At 53.8% G+C, this 18,528-nt stretch overlaps 1 protein-coding gene across 4 annotated transcripts; it reads right to left on the bottom strand.

Moving 5' to 3' along the window:
- Window positions 1–450: 450 nt before the first annotated feature.
- On the bottom strand, window positions 451–9,023 carry HOPX (HOP homeobox). Of its 4 annotated transcripts, none has more exons than XM_072861480.1 (4): window positions 5,495–5,707; window positions 4,246–4,371; window positions 3,815–3,990; window positions 451–590 (listed from the first exon to the last, which is right to left on the bottom strand). In XM_072861480.1, the coding sequence occupies exons 3-4, from the start codon at window positions 3,956–3,958 to the stop codon at window positions 513–515; spliced, it is 222 nt and encodes a 73-aa protein (XP_072717581.1). In that variant the 5' UTR covers window positions 3,959–3,990; window positions 4,246–4,371; window positions 5,495–5,707; the 3' UTR covers window positions 451–512. The 4 variants fall into 4 exon arrangements, with proteins under 4 accessions (XP_072717581.1, XP_072717582.1, XP_072717583.1 ...); XM_072861481.1 differs by having other exon boundaries at window positions 4,246–4,324; XM_072861482.1 differs by lacking the exons at window positions 4,246–4,371; window positions 5,495–5,707 and adding an exon at window positions 8,723–9,023.
- Between the last annotated feature and the right edge of the window lie 9,505 nt (window positions 9,024–18,528).

Genomic DNA, 18,528 nt, shown 5'->3' with positions numbered 1-18,528 from the left:
AAGGGGGGCTTGGCTTGGTCTGATTATGGTGTAGGCACTCGGTTTGCCAATATCCAGAGCTGACTCGGGCATCTTGAGCCTGAATCACCTGAAGAACACATCTGCTTTTCCAGGTGCCCTCCTCTCTGGATGAGCTGTATATTAAAGCTAGCACACATACGTGGCCTGTGGGGATCACAACGAAAATAAATCTTTTCCCCCTTCTATGTTTGAACCTTTCATGGCAGCCTTTCTGCAAGCCTGGGACAAGGGCATGAGATTTGCTTTGCCTTGTGCAGCTGCTGTTAATGGATGGGAATCACTAGACAGGTTATGCAGCCATCAGAAGCCGTATACACATATATATATAATAGTTTTTTCCTGGTTATGTACACTTTAAATAAAAATTGTGTTAAATAGCAGGGTATTACTTTGTATCTCAAAACCTATTGCAACAGAAGAACCCCAAGGAAACCCGCTCTGGAGAGCTTCGCCATCATTTACAGCAGGCATGGGGACTGGAGCAGCATCCTCTAGTCCCTGACAGACCCGCTTTCTGAGGGCAGCCCTTCAGACTTCCTCCACTCTGCCAGGCGCTGCTTGAACCATTTCTGGAGGAAAAAAGAAAACAACAGAGACTGAGTGCACTGGACTGAGCGAACCCTCTGAATAACTTCGCTAAAGGTGCAGATGTGGTGAGGGAAACTCGCGGCACTGCTAGCTGGTGGCAAGGCACTGCACTGTTCCCAGGCAGTACAGGCAGCAGGACAGCTGTTCCTGACCGAGCGATCTTGTCACCTATGTGTGCACCTCTTTCAAACTCATTTCTCTTGCTCGCTTCAGCCCCTGACAGTATGGATGAGTCCTTGTTTTATTGCTGTGAGTCCAGTTTTTTCTTGCAAACACAGCAAGAGATTGGCTAAGAAGCTGCTGGATGGTGTCTGTTTAAATGGCTGGAGCAGTGAAACAATCACTGCAGGTCCAAAACTGACAGGAATCAAAAGCTGACCTGCTTCAGAAAGGATGAGAGGGACAACACAGTGGCTCTCAGCAAATTTAAGAACAAACAGATTTAAAAAATGGGTTAAAAATGATCTTAGTCTTCAAGCAATGTGCATGACTATGTTATTCTGTAGTAACTTACCATCTCTAAGCCCACTCCCAGAGCTGCTGATGCCACTTCAATACAGCTGCAATTTCAAATGTTAGATAAAATGCAGCTGGATGAAGCCACATTACCTCTGTAAGAAGAGAGATATAACTCATGTGTGCCGGAAGCACAGCTCAGCCTTTTGTTTGGGAATATGCCTGTGATTTGCTTTGTTGCTGCTCATTTTGTTGCTATATTTGTTCATGGCTATTTTTGAATCTATTGTGGTCCGTAATGATACAACCACGGTGCTCTCTACAAGTGGCTCTTGCACTAGCACTGCCTTGGACCACATCCAGTCAGATGATTGCCTGCCTAGCCTCCTCCCAAAAATTTAACTTCCTGTCCTAAACCATCGTCTCCTGTTGACTCAGTACCTCTTTGCATCTCATTTTTACTAAATTTTTTATTAAAATGGCTGCTATATTTAGCTGATAAAGCACTCCACATGTCAGGAGCGATGATTCTCTGTGTCATACGTAATGAAGGCACTTTGCAGCTCACCATCCCAGTCTCGATCCTGTCCCTAACATGACCTTCATCTCCAGATCTCTAGGAGCACCTTGGATTCATGGAAAAAGATGGCTATCAGGGAAGATTTTAAGACATCTACAGAGGTGTCCTGGGCATATATGGCCTGTATTTACAACTTGCTTTAGGAAAAAAAAATGGAGCAGTGCCCTTTCTAAGGAGGAAAATGTATTTCAGGGTTACTGCCTCCTTGCTGCCCCAAACACGCAGTGCAATGTGGTACCCCCCTGTCACCAAAGCACAGTAGAGGAGCGGTCTCCTTTTCCACTCCAGCCAAGGACTACCAGGGCAATGAATGTTATACCAGCATCCTTCCTTGGGACAGGCTAAATGCTGGCATTGCCTGCTCAGTTCTCATATCCCTTTGGATTTGCCCAGGGAGAGCCAGGCTTGGCAGCTCTCTGCAAAATGCTGCTAACATTTCAGTGGACTGGATTTATTTTCTATACCCATCAATGCTGCTATGGGTCTAGTGGCTTATAAAACACCTGCATCAAAAATGGCTGCACCACAACCTGAAGGAATTGGGAAGGAGCTGTTTGCTTCTGAAGGCCAGGGTAGCCTGCAGGTAGCCAGGTGGAGCACAGGGCTCGGTGGAAGCCCCAGACGGTGGCAGCCTGTCCCTGTGGAGGGACATTTGGAGGCCTCTATGTCTCCTGGAGAGGCTGACAGACGTGCCTGACATCTGGGCTTGGGGACGCTGAACTAGCTAATTGCAGTGAGGGGGAGTGTGCACAGCCTGAGCATAGAATCATAGAATGGTTTGGGTTGGAAGGGACCTTTAAAGGTCATCTAGTCCAACGCCCCTGCAACGAGCAGGGACATCTTCAACTCGATCAGGTTGCTCAGAGCCCCGTCCAACCTGACCTTGAATGTTTCCAGGGATGGGGCATCTACCACCTCTCTGGGCAACCTGTTCCAGTGTTTCACCACCCTCATCATAAACAATTTCTTCCTTATACCTAGTCTGAATCTACCCTCTTTTAGTTTAAAACCATTACCCCTTGTCCTGTCACAACAGGCCCTATTAAAAAGTCTGTCCCCATCCTTCTTATAAGCCCCCTTTAAGTACTGAAAGGCTGCAATAAGGTCTCCCTGGAGTCTTCTCCAGGCTGAACAACCCCAATTCTCTCAGCCTTTCCTCATAGGAGAGGTGTTCCATCCCTCTGACCATTTTCATGGCCCTCCTCTGGACCCGCTCCAACAGCTCCATGTCCCTCTTGTGCTGAGGGCTCCAGAGCTGGACGCAGTACTGCAGGTGGGGTCTCAGCAGAGCAGAGCAGAGGGGCAGAATCACCTCCCTCGACCTGCTGGCCACGCTTCTTTTGATGCAGCCCAGGATACGGTTGGCCTTCTGGGCTGCGAGTGCACATTGTCAGCTCATGTCCAGCTTTTCATCCACAGCATGTCCCACAGCACATCTGCAGGAGCTGCATCTATCCTGTATCTGTTTTCAAATGATTGTAGTTTCTTCAGACCGTAAAGCCAGCAGTGGTTTTGGGCACCTGAGACTATCAGAAATAGGTTGGAAGGAAAGGACAGCGTGCATGGGTTGTATGTTCAGGGCTCCGCAGCCAGCCAGTGACCCTCGGCGTGTGCCCTTGTTCTGCCTGCGGGAAGCACTAGCCTGGTCTCCAAGCCCAGGCTGGGGATGTGGCTCCCGGGCAGGGAGGGCGCAAGGCTCCCAGCAGGGCACAGGGCTGCTATGCAGGAGGCCACGGCTGTGGGATGAAGGGGCTGCAATTACAGGGGAAGGGGCTTTGGGGATGCGGAGGCAGGAACATGTGGGGTGCAAGGAGGATGTGGGGTACAGGGAGGTGTGGTGGTACAGCAGAGCTCTGTGGGTGCAGTGTGGGGTTGGGGGTGCACTGGGGGTTGCAGAGGTGCAGAGGAGACTTGTGGGTGCAGTGTGGAGTGCAGTAAGGAGTACGCGGGGTGCAGAGTGGTGCAGAGGGTGTACGTAGGGAGCGTATGGGGCACAGAGGGGTGCAGGGGGTGCAGTAGAAGGCATGTGGGGGGACAGGAGGGTGCAGGGGGTATGATAGAGAGCCAGGGACAGGACAGGCAGGAGATGTGGGAGGAGTGTGTGGGGCACAGAGGCATGCAGGGGGAGCAGGGCTGGTGCCAAGGCAGGGGCGAGGGGTGCACACTCACCAGGGTCTGCTCCTCGGAGAGCCCGGTCTCAGCTGCGATGAGGCACAGTGTGGTGGGGTCAGGATGCTTGTTCACCTTGCAGAAGTTGTACTCCAAGATCTCCAGCTGCTCCTCAGTGGGAGTCACTGGCTTCTCTGTGGCCATCTCCTCCTGGGGCAGGGCTATGGGGCCAGGCACTGCGGAGAGGGGCCGGTGTCATTGCCCAAGCTGGGAGTGGCCGTTGGGGCCATGCTTGCTGAGCCCCAAATTTGCCATCCCCGTCCCCACCAGCTCCCTCCTCCCCAGCAGCCTCTGGCCGCAGCAAGGCACAACTCCCTTCCCAAAGGCATGCCGGGGAGCTCAGCCGGGAGCCCCAGCCCCCCGGAAACTCCTGCCTCGGTTTCCCCACTGTGGCAACCACACGCCAACAGCGCCCAGCTGAGCTGTCTCACCATCCTTAGCTGGCAGGAAACTGCAGCCTGTCCTCTGCTCAGTGCTCCCCTGTTGCTGTATTTATATCCAGTGTGACTCCTGTGGGGACGATTCCTGTTTACAGCCGTATTTAGGCCTGGGCGTCACTTGGGAGTGATGTCACAGCAACGGGCATGTTGGGGGGGTTAATTTAAAGACATTAATTAAAAAAACATTATTTATCCGCTGGGTGAGGGGACAGTATCTGGCATCCAGCCTAGTGGGGTTTTTTTGTTGTTTTTTTCTTCTCCTTAGGCACCACGCAAGTTTGTGCAGGGGAATCACAAACCAGAGGATGCAGGATCTGTTGGGAGCATGGGCTTGCACGCAGCAATCACCCCATTTTCCCTCCTGATCAGTGTCGTGGTCCTCCTCCTAGCAGCATGGCCAGACATCACACAAAGCTGGCGACGAGTAGGTGAGCTGCTTTGTTTTTACTAATACTTAATGTTATCATGCACAGGCATAAACAGTTAGTCATGTTGTTCCTGAGCATGGCTGAACTGTTTGTTTGTTTTTCGGTGTGTAAGTGAAGGGTCAGTCCTCGGAGAACCGTACCCGGTGCATGTCCGTTGCCCAAGCACTCACTGCCTTCGGCTGTGATCAGTGCTAGGTGCTCCCGGCAGTGGCAGAAGCAAGGAGCCCACATTCTCCTCCAGAGTAATGTTTGTCCCACTTGTGCTTTGCATGAATCTCTGGCAGGCTTGGGACAAAAGCACAAGCAAAACAAGTAAGTACACCTTAGGTAAGTCCCACACTTCTCTTCTGCAGGGTTTCAAGTTTGCTCCCTTGGGGCAGAGGGTCAAGCCTGCCAATTCGGTCAACTAAAACACGAGGCGTTGCCCCCACGAAGCATGCACAAGTCCCTTGACACTGAATCATCGTGGTGTTTCCGAAACCAAGCTGTGGGGTGTTGGCGGAGGAGGAGCTGGATGCAAAAATGTGGCCTTTCTTGATCTGCTCTCCTGCTGTCCAAGTTGCCTGGCCCATCTCTGTCAGGCGGGCCGGCTGGTGTTGCTGGCTCTCCAGTGCTGCCAGGAGCCCTTGGCCCGCCGTGGGACTCCTCTGGGCCGTCCGCTCCCCTCCTCAGCTCCAGACCTGCCCTGCCTCCGCCTTGCAGTCCAGCTTCTCCTCTTTGGCTCTGGGATGAAACCCTGGCACCTCCATCATGCTGCACCCCTACTGCATAGCTTTGAACCCAACTGATTTCCCGGTTGACGGATAACTCACCTGAACCCACTCGGTACCCTGGGGGGTACTAAATGCCCCAGGGCTCTCACTGACAGCACTGCTGGGATGGGGCTCAGCTCCAAAACTGCCTTGCAGCTTGCAGGGAGCCAGCTCTCCTATTCATAAGAGGCTGGAGAGATCCTCTTCTTTGAGCTTTACCTCAAAAAGCAAAGGCCCCACTGAGCCTTGTCTGCAGGAGGTTGCTTCGACTAATAAAAGGACGCTTTGGCATTTGAGTAGGGGCTTATAAATAGACCAGAGCTGGTTGTGAAACAGCCCACTCTGCTTGAGTCACTTGGTAAATACCGATTGTAACACAGTGGTTGCATAAGGCTGGAGCCCCTCTGAGCGTGATGGAGTGCACTGGTAGCATCATCCACCACCCGGGATGGGCTGGGGAAAGACGATCTTCAACCCCGGGTGCTGCAAGCCACGCTGGCCTTGTCTGCAGAGCGCTGCAGCCTCAGGTGTGCGGCAGCAGCTGCCTGGGCTTTCCTGGCGTCAGCTCAGTTCAGAGGTGTCCGTACAGAAAGGGGGCAGATAAAGCTCAGTCCCTCATGCGTGTGAGCTGGTGGGGCAGGTGAATGCTGCTTACCTACCCTGGGCATTTGGAGACCTCTGGAAATGATGCAGGGGGGGAGGAGATCCCCTGGACTTGAGGTGCTGCTCTCCAGCACTATGGCTGCCGGGCTCTCCATGAGGTCAAAGCGCAGATGAGGCCAGGCTCAGGCCACAAGTCCTTCCTCCCCTCCTTGATCAGCACCCCACGTCAACTCCAAGCCACCTGCCCTTCTCCTAGAAAGCCCAGTCACCACAGGGCTCCTCATCACCTCTGGATCATGCATCTAGCCTGGGCCACCAGCAGCAACACGTCCTGGCGGTTTATAAACCATCGTTTGCAGCCTGCTGCTGCATTAATGTACATTGATGTGTGTGCATTGATTTGCATAGGGAACACGTGCTTCAACTTTCATGTTTCACCTTCACAGCTGTTTCTATTTCTGATAATCTCCAGGTTCCTGAGGCGTTTCCCCGTAGGACACAGTATCTTCTACCTGCTGGCAGCTCGGGGTGCCCCAGCACGCAGGACGTGATGCCTGATGGTTTTTCCTTGTCTCCCCTCTACCCCTGCTCTGGAGGGAGAACAGTTCCTACCTCTCAAGGCTGTGAGATGGCTTTCAGGAAAAGGTTAAAACCTGGGGGTCCTGGAGGGCTCTGGAGGTTTTCAGGAGCCATGTGGCCCTATGTAGCATGTGGCACCCAGCACTTGGCACCTCTTGGCTGCTAAAAATTGGGGGTATATGACAGGACTTGAGGGCACCGGGAGTCCCTACATGTCCTGACTGGCTGTATCTGGACCACTACTCACCTACCTGCTACTTAAATGGAGCCTCGTTTAATCCCAGGCCTGGAGCCTGGCCGTCAGAACCTCTCCCCTGTACAGGAGAGGTGATTTTCCTGCTTACATTTCTTTAAGCCTGGCAGAAATATGGAGAATCACAACTGTTTTGCTCAGCTGCTGAAAAGCACCACTGCTCACTGCTTTTTTCTGCCTAAATTTTGCAGGCATTGGAAAAACATGGCTTTTTCAGGGCAAAGAATGTAAACTGTCCTTTTGGCTTTCAGCAAGGCTGGGGGGCTGTGGTCGTCATTCAGCTCTGTGAGCAGTCCCATGCCCACTGCTGTCTTCCCTGGGCAGCACAGGTTCGGCGGCAGGGAGTTACCCACCCAGGCAGAAATGACAATGCCAGATGCACTGTCACAGTGAAACCACAGCTCTGGTGACACCTGCTCTGTCCTATGTGTCAAGCTGAAGAGCCCTGGGGAATTCACACTTGGCTCTGACTGTCTTGTTTTAGGTGGAGCAATGTGAGAACAGCCACCAGCTGAAGCTTGCAAGGGGCTCATTGTTTGCCGGGGCTGCGGGCGGCTGCAGCCAGCGTTGCTGTGTACATGCAGGCTGTGCAGGCAGCACCTGCTGCTCTTAGCGTGGCTGATGGGGCATTTAAATGCACCTCCGGGGCCGTTTTGGAGCGAGCAGACAAAAGCCAACAGCTGATGGACACAAGTTGCAGCAAGAGAAAGTCTTACTAGATATTGGGAAAAAAAATCTTCATAGTGTGGGGGGGTCCAACATGGGGACAGGGACCAGTGAGGTGGGGGCACCTCCATCCTTGGTGATCTCTCAAAATCGGCTGGACGAGGCCCTGAGTGACCTGACCTAGATGTGAGGTAGGAGCAGTGGGGTGGAGAGAGACCTCCCTCCGCAGTTATACTGCCCGTGTCCTGCGGTTGCACCCAGCTCCCCCAAGACACCCTGGGGTTACTAGCAGGGCTCCCAGCTCTGGCCTGAGACAGGAGAGGACATCCCTCTGTCTCCCAGCGTGCCTGCCCAGCGCTGCTAGTGCAGTCAGCATTTACTATCCTGGCAGAAAGCAGCTACTTTTCCAGAAAAGACATGATCTCTCTTTGCTCAGCTTTACTTTTTTGAACGGCAGACACAATAGCTGGCTGGCTGTGCAGCTTTCTAATGACTTACTGCAGCCGAAGCCCCTGGAAAACTCTCTGAGCAGTAGCTCCTGCCCAGCTGATGGGGCCCATAGCCCCTGCTGGGCTTCTTGCCCCCCTCCACAGTGCTCTCCCCACTGTCAAGGCTGGGATGCGACCGGAGGCATCTGCGGCTGGTTTTAGCTTGCAGCTATTTCCTGCCACTGCAGGGATCAAAATAGCAGTTCTCAATGCAAACGAGCCCTCCTGCCCTCCCTTGCTCTGCTGCAGAGCCATGTCCTGTCCCGAGCTTTGCTCGGCCTCCTGCTGTGGGGTGGCTGTGGATAACATCAGCCGGCATGGCGCACAGGATAAGGTGGGACGGAGGCTTTAAAAATAAACCAGACCCTGCCATAAATAAGGAAAAACCACCTGTCATGCATCCTGTAAACCACCCGTTCAGCCTTTCAGAAGATAATATCAGACGGGAACAAAGCAAACAAGAGGACAGCAGCTGCTGAAGCAGAGGCAGGTCCCCATGGTAGCCCCAGCCTGGGGTCTCTGCCTGCCTGAGTGCCCCTCTCCCTGCCGCAGCGTGAAGCTTTCCCACCACAGCCCTGCTGGGTGCTGCTCCAGCCTCCCCAGCATCAGTAAGCGCAGGTCAGCTCCTCCCGCCCTCACCCCCCACCATCCCCAACTGCAAATCCAGCCCAGCACCCCCAGCTCAAAGCCTGCGCTTACCTGGAGCTGGCAGGGCCCAGAATGTGTAAAACAAGAACCCCGCAGGTCCTTGGGTGACTGCTTAAGTATCTGCGTGTGTGTGTGACAGGCGGGGACCTGAAAAACCTGCCACAAATCACAGGAGCTCCCGGGATCCACAGCCACTCTCTGGGCTGGTAATTCAGGTTTGGCATCCACTCTCCTTGGCAGGGCTCAACGCATGGTTGTAGGCACTGCGGGGCTCGCCGGACGGCTGGCACGGGGAGCCGTCGGGGCTCGTCCCGCCATGCTCTGGGCTGGGGGACACCATCCTGTGGGCCCTGGGCGAGGGCCGCTGGGGCCGTTTCCTGCAGGGGTGCAGGAAGGGTGAAGGCAGGGTGCGGCGGAAACCGCGCTCAGCCGTTCCTCGGCGTCTCAGCTGAACCTGCCTCCCCGCCGGGGGTCCTGGGGCCCCCACCGCTGCGCCCGCGGCCAGGCTGCGACCCGCTCCCCTGCCGTGGGAAGCCCCGCTCCTGGCTTTGCTGATGGAGCATGGCGGCGGTCGCTGCTGTGCAGGGCTGGCTTCTCGTCTCACTTCAGCCCCCTGCAAATGATTTGTCCAGGTTTAAAGTTCCTGACTCTGCTGTCGCTTTAGTCAGCCCTGTGATCCCGCCAGGCTGGGTACAGGGGCAGGACTGGGTCCTGGCTCTGACCTGCTGCTGCAGCCCAAGTGCCCTCAGAGGCACAGGGCAGGAGCCTGGCTGGGGATGGGGAGGAGGGCAGGGCATCCTCTTCTGCCAAAGACCTACACCCTCCTCGATTCAAGTGCCTGGGAGCCTGCAGTCCCCAGTGGGGTGGGCTGGAAGCGTTAGACAGCACCTTAAAAAGAGGCATCTTGCGGGGCAGGGTGCAGCGGGGAGGAGCTGATTTTCTCTCGGCTCACAGACAGCTGGAAGGGGATGCTGGAAAACCAGAGGGGCTGGAGAAAGGGCTCATGAGAAACTGAGTATGGGTTGCAACGGCTGAGATTATCTGCCAGAGCAAAGGGAAAACTGGCACTGGATGCAAAAAGCTGTGGAGCTAGCTGGAGCCAGGGGCAGGGAGTCCTCCCCTGGGGAGAAGTGGCTGGACAAACCCAGGCAAGAAACCTGCCATACATTTAGCAATGAGCCAAAACCGTCCCGAAGATTGAGTGGTTTTGTAGTCTGGCGGGAGACATGGGCCAAGGCAAGGGGATTGCAAAGAGATCTGCGCCAAAGGGCAGGCAGACCAGCGCCAATTTTCCTAGCAGGGTGTCGGTGATCAGCAAGAGGGCTTTTGCTACAGGGATGGCCTCACTGCCTGATAAACCAAGCGGTGCTGTTCAGTGGCTGCCAGAGGAGGTTTTCAGGAGAAGACTTGATCCTGCATGCCTGAGGCAGGCACCTGGCCAAGGGGATATGCCCCGTTTATCACTGGTGCTAAGTGACCGGAGCATGGCTAGCGATGAGTGGGGGCAAGCAGGTTGGAAAACATGTCCACTGGGATGGCTCCAGCAGCCGTGGCTGGGGGGATCGGGGCACGTTCAAGGGGGCTGGAGCAGACCCCTGCAGCAGGACACAGCCCTGGATTTTGAACCCAGTGTGGGAGGGCCAGGCAGAGGCCCTGAATTGCATACTGCCACGTGCTCGGGGGAGCTCTGGTGGGTATTGCTACTTACCTGCCCCATGCCTATGCTCTGCCCTGGCACCTGCTCTTGGCAGCCCTTGGAGACAGGACAGATGGGAAGATAGTCTCGCCCAGAAGGATTTTCTTATGTTTGTATGCTGTCTTTTATTTTCTTCCATGCATGTGCCCTAAGCATTGCAAAATGTGAGTAACCTGACCCGCGGGAACAGGATCGGCTCCTCTCTTCCCTTGTTTATTACTGTCAACAGAGAGCAAGTCTTTAATGTGGAAAAAGCCCTTTTCCCTTAGCCTGTGAACCCAGCCCAGACTTGCACTGGGAGCGCTGGCAGTGACGTGTTTCAGGCTGAGACATGCCACTGCTTCAGAGCTGCTGGGAGTCCTGCAGTGACAGTGCGAGACTCACGTCATGAATCCGTCTGCGTCTGGCTGGCAAATGCTAATGCTTTTCTGATCCTGAAATCTTTTAGGCCCCATTTCTCTTCCTGGGAGAGGGTCAGAGTACTGCTGGTGTTTATGCCTCAGCTGGTATGAGGAGATCCTGTCCCCAGAGGATGTCCCTTTGTCAGGAGAGTTAGGTTAAAGAGAAACAAAATACAGGGTGCACCCAGGTCCAGCACAGAGTTTTCCTCCCTGCAGGGGAAGAAATACAGCTGTTGTGATGTGCACTTGACAATTTTGCATGATACCGTGGCATTGCAGCAAGGAGTTGGCAGCTGCAGCCTGTGTTCAGCATCCCACTCCTCTGGACCCCTCTTGCAGAGGCTTAAATATCATCCCGTGCTTGCACTATGGCAACGTGTTGTGGGGGGCATCGGACACATAGCTCATGGCCATCCTGGCCCAAATGTTGTCCCTCTAACGCTGCGTGGAGACAGGATGGAAAAAAGATGAAGAGGAGAGGGGGGAAGCAACTTATCAAGCCATCAGGAGAGAATAGGATATAATTCAGCTTTTCTGATTGTTCATACTGCCTCCTTTGCATGCACGTATCTCTCCTCGTTTTTGCCATGTTTTCCTTCCTGAAAATGAGTCTTAGTACCAGCAGCTCTCGTCTGGGCATTAAGCAGAGATCTTCTTCTTCTAAGTACGTGAGTTAAAAAGTGTGTGTTTTCCAGAGACCCACCCCAACCCAATTGTCAGAGCGGGAGCAAAACCTTCCCTTCTCCCCCTGAACACACCAATGCAAAGGAAAACCGCAAAAGCCATCTTCTGTTTTGTTTTCCAGTGTTTTTCTCCTGATGTGCTGGGGTTTTCTGGCTACTAACACAAAAAATGTGTCTGGAAACAAGGCTTTACAGAATTTTTTGGCTTCTGTTCAGTTAGAGAAGAGTTTCCTAACCAGCCAGTACTGACTCACAGGGTAACTCCTGCAGCTAATCAGATGAGATTTCTACCTGCAAAACCCACTTGTCCCAGCACAGCGTAAGAGATGGGTTGCTCTGCAGGGTGCAGCTAACAATTGCCTTTGTCGGATACCCCAAAACACAAGAACCTGACTGAATCATTGATCTTTTGATCAGTTTTGCCCTGGGAGAGCAGCAACACTAGCTGCGGCCCAAGAGCAAGCAGCACACAGTGCTCAGATCATGTCCCCGGCAGGGGGAAGAGGAGGAGGTGGGCGCAGGCGGCTCCTTGCTGCCCTTGTTGCTGGAGCAGGGCTGCCCGCTGCCCACCCGGGCTCAGCAGCTGCCTCAGCTGCACTCTCCTTCATGCCTTTTCCTTTTGTTTTAGTGGGCAGGCTTCAGCCTGTCTCTCCTCGGCATCCAACTGATTCAGGCCAGACAGATACGAATCAGACGCGACTTCCAATAAGATCCCTGCCTTTTCTTTGTCCATGGGATACAGCCGTGTGGATGGAAACTGCAGTGTTTTATTGCTCCTCCAGTTGTTCCAATACTTCTCAGAGAACAGTGTCATCTCATCGGTATTTCCATGTGCAATCTCTGCCTGGGGTACAGTCTTCCTCCCTTCTCTCCTTCTTACTAACCAGATTGTTTTGAAGTGACTAAACCAGGCGCCGATACGTGCAGTTCCTTGCCAGGAGGCTTTTTCAGCAGCGCTGCCAGTGCTTGTAGGCAGAGCGTGCCCCAGCACGTGGAGAGAGCCAGCAGGGCATCGCACGTGTGAGCCCAGGAAAACACGGGCCCCGGCACTGGTGAGAGGCTGGGAAGAGGCTAGAGGAGACACGCAAATCCGCTCTCTACTCCTGGAGCGCCGAAGGGATGTGAGGAGGAATGAGCGCCCTTCCAGAGATTCGGGTGGCTGCACATTTTCTAGGGAGGAAGTCAGGCAGGCGGGAGGCTGGAAAATGTCTGCTGAAATCTGTCCTGGTCTGAACCTCTAGGCTGAAGCTGCCTGGTTTTGGCAGTCCTGACTCAAATACTTGCATACAGGTCAAGGAAAGGAGGTTATCCCTCCCCGGAGCAGGGATGAGCTCTGCCAGACCTCTAGCATGCGTCCAGCGTGGCCCTCCCGGTTGCAGGCAACACGAAGGCGTACCCGAAGCAGGGTGAGCACGGGCGCAGACCAGCCCGTAGCTGTGCCATCGAGCCCAGCCGCTCTCCTCAGCCTTCACTGTGAGGGACAAGGACCACATTTTCCCCTGTGCTGTCCCAGGCCGGGCAGCCCATGGGTGCTGCTCGCTGTGAGGGGCAGGGAGAGCGTCCCTGGCTGCAGCAGGCGCCCGGTCTCTGCGGCAGCGCTGCCACGCAGCCGGCAGCGGTCCCTGCGGTTTCTGTCGGACCAGTTTGGGTGGGTGGCACAGGGCCACCCATCGTGGGCGCCTGCTTGAGAGGTGACCCCAGTGCCACCAGCTGCTGGGGCATCGCCACAGGCCCCGGGGCTGTGAGCAGGATGGGGTGTCTCCCTGCCACACACGCCGCAGCCCCCAGGGCACCCGTGGGCCCCCATGGCACTGGCAGGTGACCAAGGTGACTTGCAGAGTGACAGTGAACAGGGAAGGGATGTCATGGAGACTGGACCTCTGCTCCGGCTGCTGGGTGTCGGGGAGCGGCTTCAGGGGCCCTGTGCAATTAACTTTTTAAAAATGTTTTTCTCTTTAGCAACCCGAGTTTTGCTGCTTTTGGGAAGCCAGCACTGATGGAGGTGTTGCAGCTACCCGGGTGCTAGCTGCCAACAGTCTTCTCTACTGGGCTGGCCATGGGGACAGCTGGGTGAGCACAACAGAGGCGCTCAGAGCTGGCTCCCTCATTGCTCCGACAGCCTCGCCGCCCCAGGGAGCGGGTCACCCGCAGCGGGACATCCCCTGCTGCTGGGAGCTCCCCCCTGCTCCAGCTTTGGGGGCTGGGGCACTCCGCTCTCAGAGGGTTGGTTGTGTCCAGCGTGTCTCGGAGAGAGGATCCAGGCTGGAGGAGGATGCTCCTTGCTGTCTCTCTCAGGATGCAGTGACCGGGCTGGCGGATGGGGGTGTTTTCCAGGGAGGAGCACTGGGAGCAGGGTGCTGTGCTGCACAGGCAAGCAGCTGGAGAGTGCTCAACCTGGGGAGAGCCCAGCAGGCTCAGACAAACACAAACAGCCTAGCAAACCTGAGCTAAGAAGCTGTACCTGCACCACTGCTTGCGGAAGTCCCACTCTTGCCTGCAGCCTGAGTTTTTGCTCCCTGTCCTGCTGGAGGGGAGTGGTTTGGGGGACACAAGAGGCGAGGGGTGCCAGTTCCCATTGGCAGTGAGGTCAGGTCCTGGGGGCTCACTGCCAAGCTGAGGCTGTTAGAAGCAGAAGGAGGGCTTCTTGGTGCTGGCGTGGGATTGCCTTCATGTGGCTCCGAGTGTCTATCTGCCCGTCTCTTGGCTGGCTGGTGTACATACAGCCAGTGTGTCTGGCTTCCCTGGGTGGGTTTTCCTCCCTTCTTCAAAGGCTGTTTCTTGGCTCAGGCCTATTCCTGGCTAGTAAGATCTTCTCCAGAGAGGGCCTGGTGTAGGGCCCTGTCTCCTGTTTCTTACGTCTCTGGCCTGGCCACAGGGAACCCTGCTCAGTGGGGTGGGCACAGCGGGGCTGAGCGGAGAGAGCCCACTGGAGAGCTGTGTCCCCATCACCGCGCTGCTCCTGCTGTCCAGCGCTGGCCTGTCTGCATGGCCAGGGAGGACTGGACAAGGCTGTCAGGGCTTTCCAGAGCCTGCTTCCCTTGGAATACACTTCACTTAGCAGATATTTTTTTTAGCAAGATACTAATTCTAGCTTCTGCTGCCCATTCAGCTCTTCTGCACATAGACATAGCTTTGCTGACTTGTGGGGCTGAGCTGGCTTTAAGTCAGGGAACGGTAGTCTTGAGTTCTCCTTACTTGATTTGTCCCAACTTGATTTCTTCCCCCGGCCCCCACATCGCTGGGTTGTGGCACTGGGCAACCTCTGCCAAAAGTGAAGAACGGACAAACTTGCACCAGCCAGGGTGGCAGGATTTGTCCAGGGCATCTTACTGCTATGCTGCAGCATCACCTCTGTGCTAGATCTCTGCACAGCTTCAAAAGAAACAGTTCATGGCAGTGCTGTAGAGTGCATCCAGCTGCTCTGGACCTTCTCTGGCCTAGGGGAAAGCAGGGACAAAGGAGTTCTCTCTGGCTGAAAATGCCACTTCACTGACCCTCATCTAGCAGGCTGGAAGGACCATGAAGTCTGGAAGAGAAAGAGCAGGTGGCTAGAAGGGGCTGACACGTCCCAGTATCAGCCACCCTGGATTGCACTCTGCTTGTCCTTAACTTGTCACTCCATGCTCCCTCCCTTGGTGCCAGGAAAGGAGGTGTGGGCAGCTCGTCCATCTCACCCTGGCGCAGAGCTCAAAAGGGAGCTCTGGAACTTGGCCGCATTCATCCTGGTGTTCACAGCGACATACTTCTGGACCCTCTTCAGACTCAGAAATGAATTATACAGCTAGAGAGCAACCCTGCATGCCTGAGGAAGAGTTGTGCCACATCATTATTCCCTGGGATGACCAGGGTCCTACCAAGGGAACTTGTCGAATTGAGCACTGCTGATCTTTTCCTGATATGTGGCCCTGATATGTGTAGCTCCCCGTTTTCAGGGATGACTGCAGGAGCTCCCAGGGCACGGAGTGAAGCCCAAAGCTTCATGCTCTGTCCTCACCAGTCTGCTGGAAGCCTGGCTGAACTCACTGAAGATGTGCATCACCATCTTCCATGCTGAACAGCTCTGGACACTGGAGCTGAACTCTTCACCTGCCAGGGGAAGATTGCAGTCATCATCCCTCTTGTTTGAAAGCCAAAGGGAAGCTTCCTTCTCACTGATCCAGCCCTTGTGCCCCTTGGAGAGATGACAAGGACACAGAAGAACCCTTCACCATTGGGATCACTGCTGTGCTTTATAACTAGGCCATAAATTGACACAGCAGAGCACAGGGACCTACTCTCTCTGCTCCACAAGCTCTCACCAGTTGCTGGGAGCTCATCACCCACAGCCCTGACAATGCACCGACACTTTCCCGGGTGCTCCCAGCCACTGCCCAGTCTGGCAGCAGCGTCACCTCTTGGCATTAACTCTCCTGGGAAGAGGAAGAAGCAGGGAAATGTTTGTTTAGGTTAGACCCAAACCAGCAGCCCACTGGAACTGCCCTGCCAGATTCAGCCCTTAGGGAAAGTTTTTTCTGTGTGTGCCACCTCCTGATAAACCATCTCCCCTTGCCACTGGGGTCTCATTTGCTGAAAATGAGAGGAAGAGGTGTGCATTGAAGCAAAGCTCAAATTCCAGAAGGGATTTGTCAAAGCTCCTGGGTTTTACATACAGGCAGGACAGAAAATTGGTGACTTTGGATGAAGCAATAGAGTTCCAGAGTGACTCCACTTCTACAGACACAACTAGTTTACAGGGACTGAATGTTACAATAACACGGTAAGCTAAAGAAACAGAATGGGTACAAGTAGCTCGTGTGTGTCTGCTCATTACTGAGCTGAGAGTGGTATCCCTTCTTTGTTGTGATGTGTAATTGCCGAGTTAGATCACTAGCTCTGCAGTGGGGTCTCAGCTTGGCCGGGTTACCTACTCTTTGTCGTGTGTCTTGGATGTACATGCACTGCTTTTAGCCAGCTCCTGCTTTCAGCCTGGCCACCCAACCCCCTGACCGTGTCCCATGTTACTGACCCCCAGAATGGATCAGGGCTCCGAGTACATCTCAGGGCTGTCATGGGCTCAGTGGCGTTCCCACGGCTCAGCTGGGTGAGCAGAAATGCCATTGTGCCTGGTCACAGCAAATATGAGCCACGGGGAAAATGAAATACGTGAGGGGTCAGCTCTGCTCTCCGTGCCCAGCCTGCTGTTGCACTGGAAATTGGGGTCACCTGGGGGTGGGAACACACATGCACCCTGCCCGGAGAGACCTGGTGTGAGCCAGGGACTGTTCACAGCCTGCTGGTTTCTGTCAGCAGTGGTTCAGGCCTGCCTTTTCTGCAGACCTGGAGGCTTTCCTGAGCCTCTGAGACTGTACTATCTCTTCTGAAGAAAGTCATCTTACCATTCCCTAATCGCTGACTGTTGAACCTAAGCACTCATCTTATGACGTTTGCGCCCAAGAACTTGAATCCAAGAGATGGGAAATGAAGCAAAAACTTCAGAGACATTTCTCTGCTATGTACCTACACACAGCACTCCAGATGGCTTAGGTGCTTTCTCGTAAGTAGTCAGCCCTATCAGGGTGGTTCTGATCACACCCAACTTTGGGTAGTGCAGATGCCAGTTGCAAATGCACTAGCCTCTTGATGTTATAAATTACAGAATAATTGAGGTGGAAAGGACCTCTCAAGTCCAATCTCCTGCGCTCCAAGCAGGGCCCTCTAGATCAGGTTGCTTAGGTCTGTGAGCATCTGAATTGTGAACATCTCGAAGAGTGTTGTTCCTAGAACCTCTATGGGTCCCTGTTCTAGTGTTTATTTGTTTCCTCACGGGGAACAAATTTTTGTTAGTATTTAATAAAAATTTTGCATGTATACAAGATCCCCATTCTAGCACATTATGCCTTATATGTGTTTTCTGGCTTACCGGTGCATGGCAGAGTCTAAAGGCAATGTTTGTCCGGGGAGAACAAACGTTTCTTTCCCTTCCCATGAACCCAAACAATTGGTTTTCTTTTCAGAGTTCAAAATCTCCTTTTCTTCTTCTGACTACTTTTTTAAACAGCATCCTTCTTCCTCTGTGGAGGAGTAGAGGAAGTCCCCAAAATATGCAGGTTTTTCCTCTCTTTGGGCTCAATCAGATAATAACAGGTGCTAAGAAGAGTTTACAGACCCTTATGCCCAGAGTTTAGGAAATGTTTACCTTGGCTGATCCAGGCAGATGACTTGCTTACTGCCTTCTCCTATTTGACTCTGACATGAGTATTATCTAGCTCTCAGCTGACAACAATACATATAGTCAAGTTTTAAACGTTGATTACTGTTGCAAAACTATCTGACTTCCAGACACAAAAATTGCCACAAACCGCATATTGCTCTCTGCATTCTCCTGGAGAAACTGGCTGCTCATGGCTTGGATGGGCTTGCTCTTTGCTGGGTAAAAATCCAGCTGGATGGCCGGGCCCAAACAGTGGTGGTGAATGGAGTTAAATCCAGTTGGTGGCTGGTCACAAGTGGTGTTCCCCAGGGCTCAGTTTTGGGGCCAGTCTTGTTTAATTTCGTTATCAATGATGTGGATGAGGGGATCGAGTGCACCTTCAGTAAGTTTGCAGACGACACCAAGTTGGGCAGGAGTGTTGATCTGCTTGAGGGTAGGAAGGCTCTACAGAGGGACCTGGACAGGCTGGATCGATGGGCTGGGGCCAATTGTGTGAGGTTCAACAAGGCCAAGTGCCAGGTCCTGCACCTGGGCCACAGCAACCCTATGCAATGCTACAGGCTTGGGGAAAAGACGTGTAGATGTGGTGCTTAGGGACATGGTTTAGTGGTGGACTTGGCAGTGCTAGGTTAACGGTTGGACTTGATGATCTTAAAGGTCTTTTCCAACCTAAACAATTCTATGATTCTATGATTCTAAGAGTGGCTGGAAAGCTGCCCGGCAGAAAAGGACCTGGGGGTGTTGGTCGGCAACCGGCTGAATATGAACCAGCAGTGTGCCCAGGTGGCCAAGAAGGCCAATGGCATCCTGGCTTGTATCAGGAATAGCGTGGCCAGCAGGACTAGGAAAGTGATTGTCCCCCTGTACTCGGCACTGGTGAGGCCGCA

Source organism: Ciconia boyciana, chromosome 5 (assembly GCF_034638445.1).
Source record: "Ciconia boyciana chromosome 5, ASM3463844v1, whole genome shotgun sequence".
NCBI classification, from domain to species: Eukaryota; Metazoa; Chordata; class Aves; order Ciconiiformes; family Ciconiidae; genus Ciconia; species Ciconia boyciana.
This window is presented reverse-complemented; position numbering and strand designations above follow the sequence as displayed.

Bases quoted from the DNA above. Each gene is read 5' to 3' on its own strand.
- HOPX (XM_072861482.1), bottom strand. From the start codon at position 3,958: ATGGCCACAGAGAAGCCAGTGACTCCCACTGAGGAGCAGCTGGAGATC. The intron at 591-3,814 runs GTGAGTGTGCAC...TTTTTCCTCCAG, and splicing joins TCTCCGAGGAGCAGACCCTG to AAATGGTTCAAGCAGCGCCT.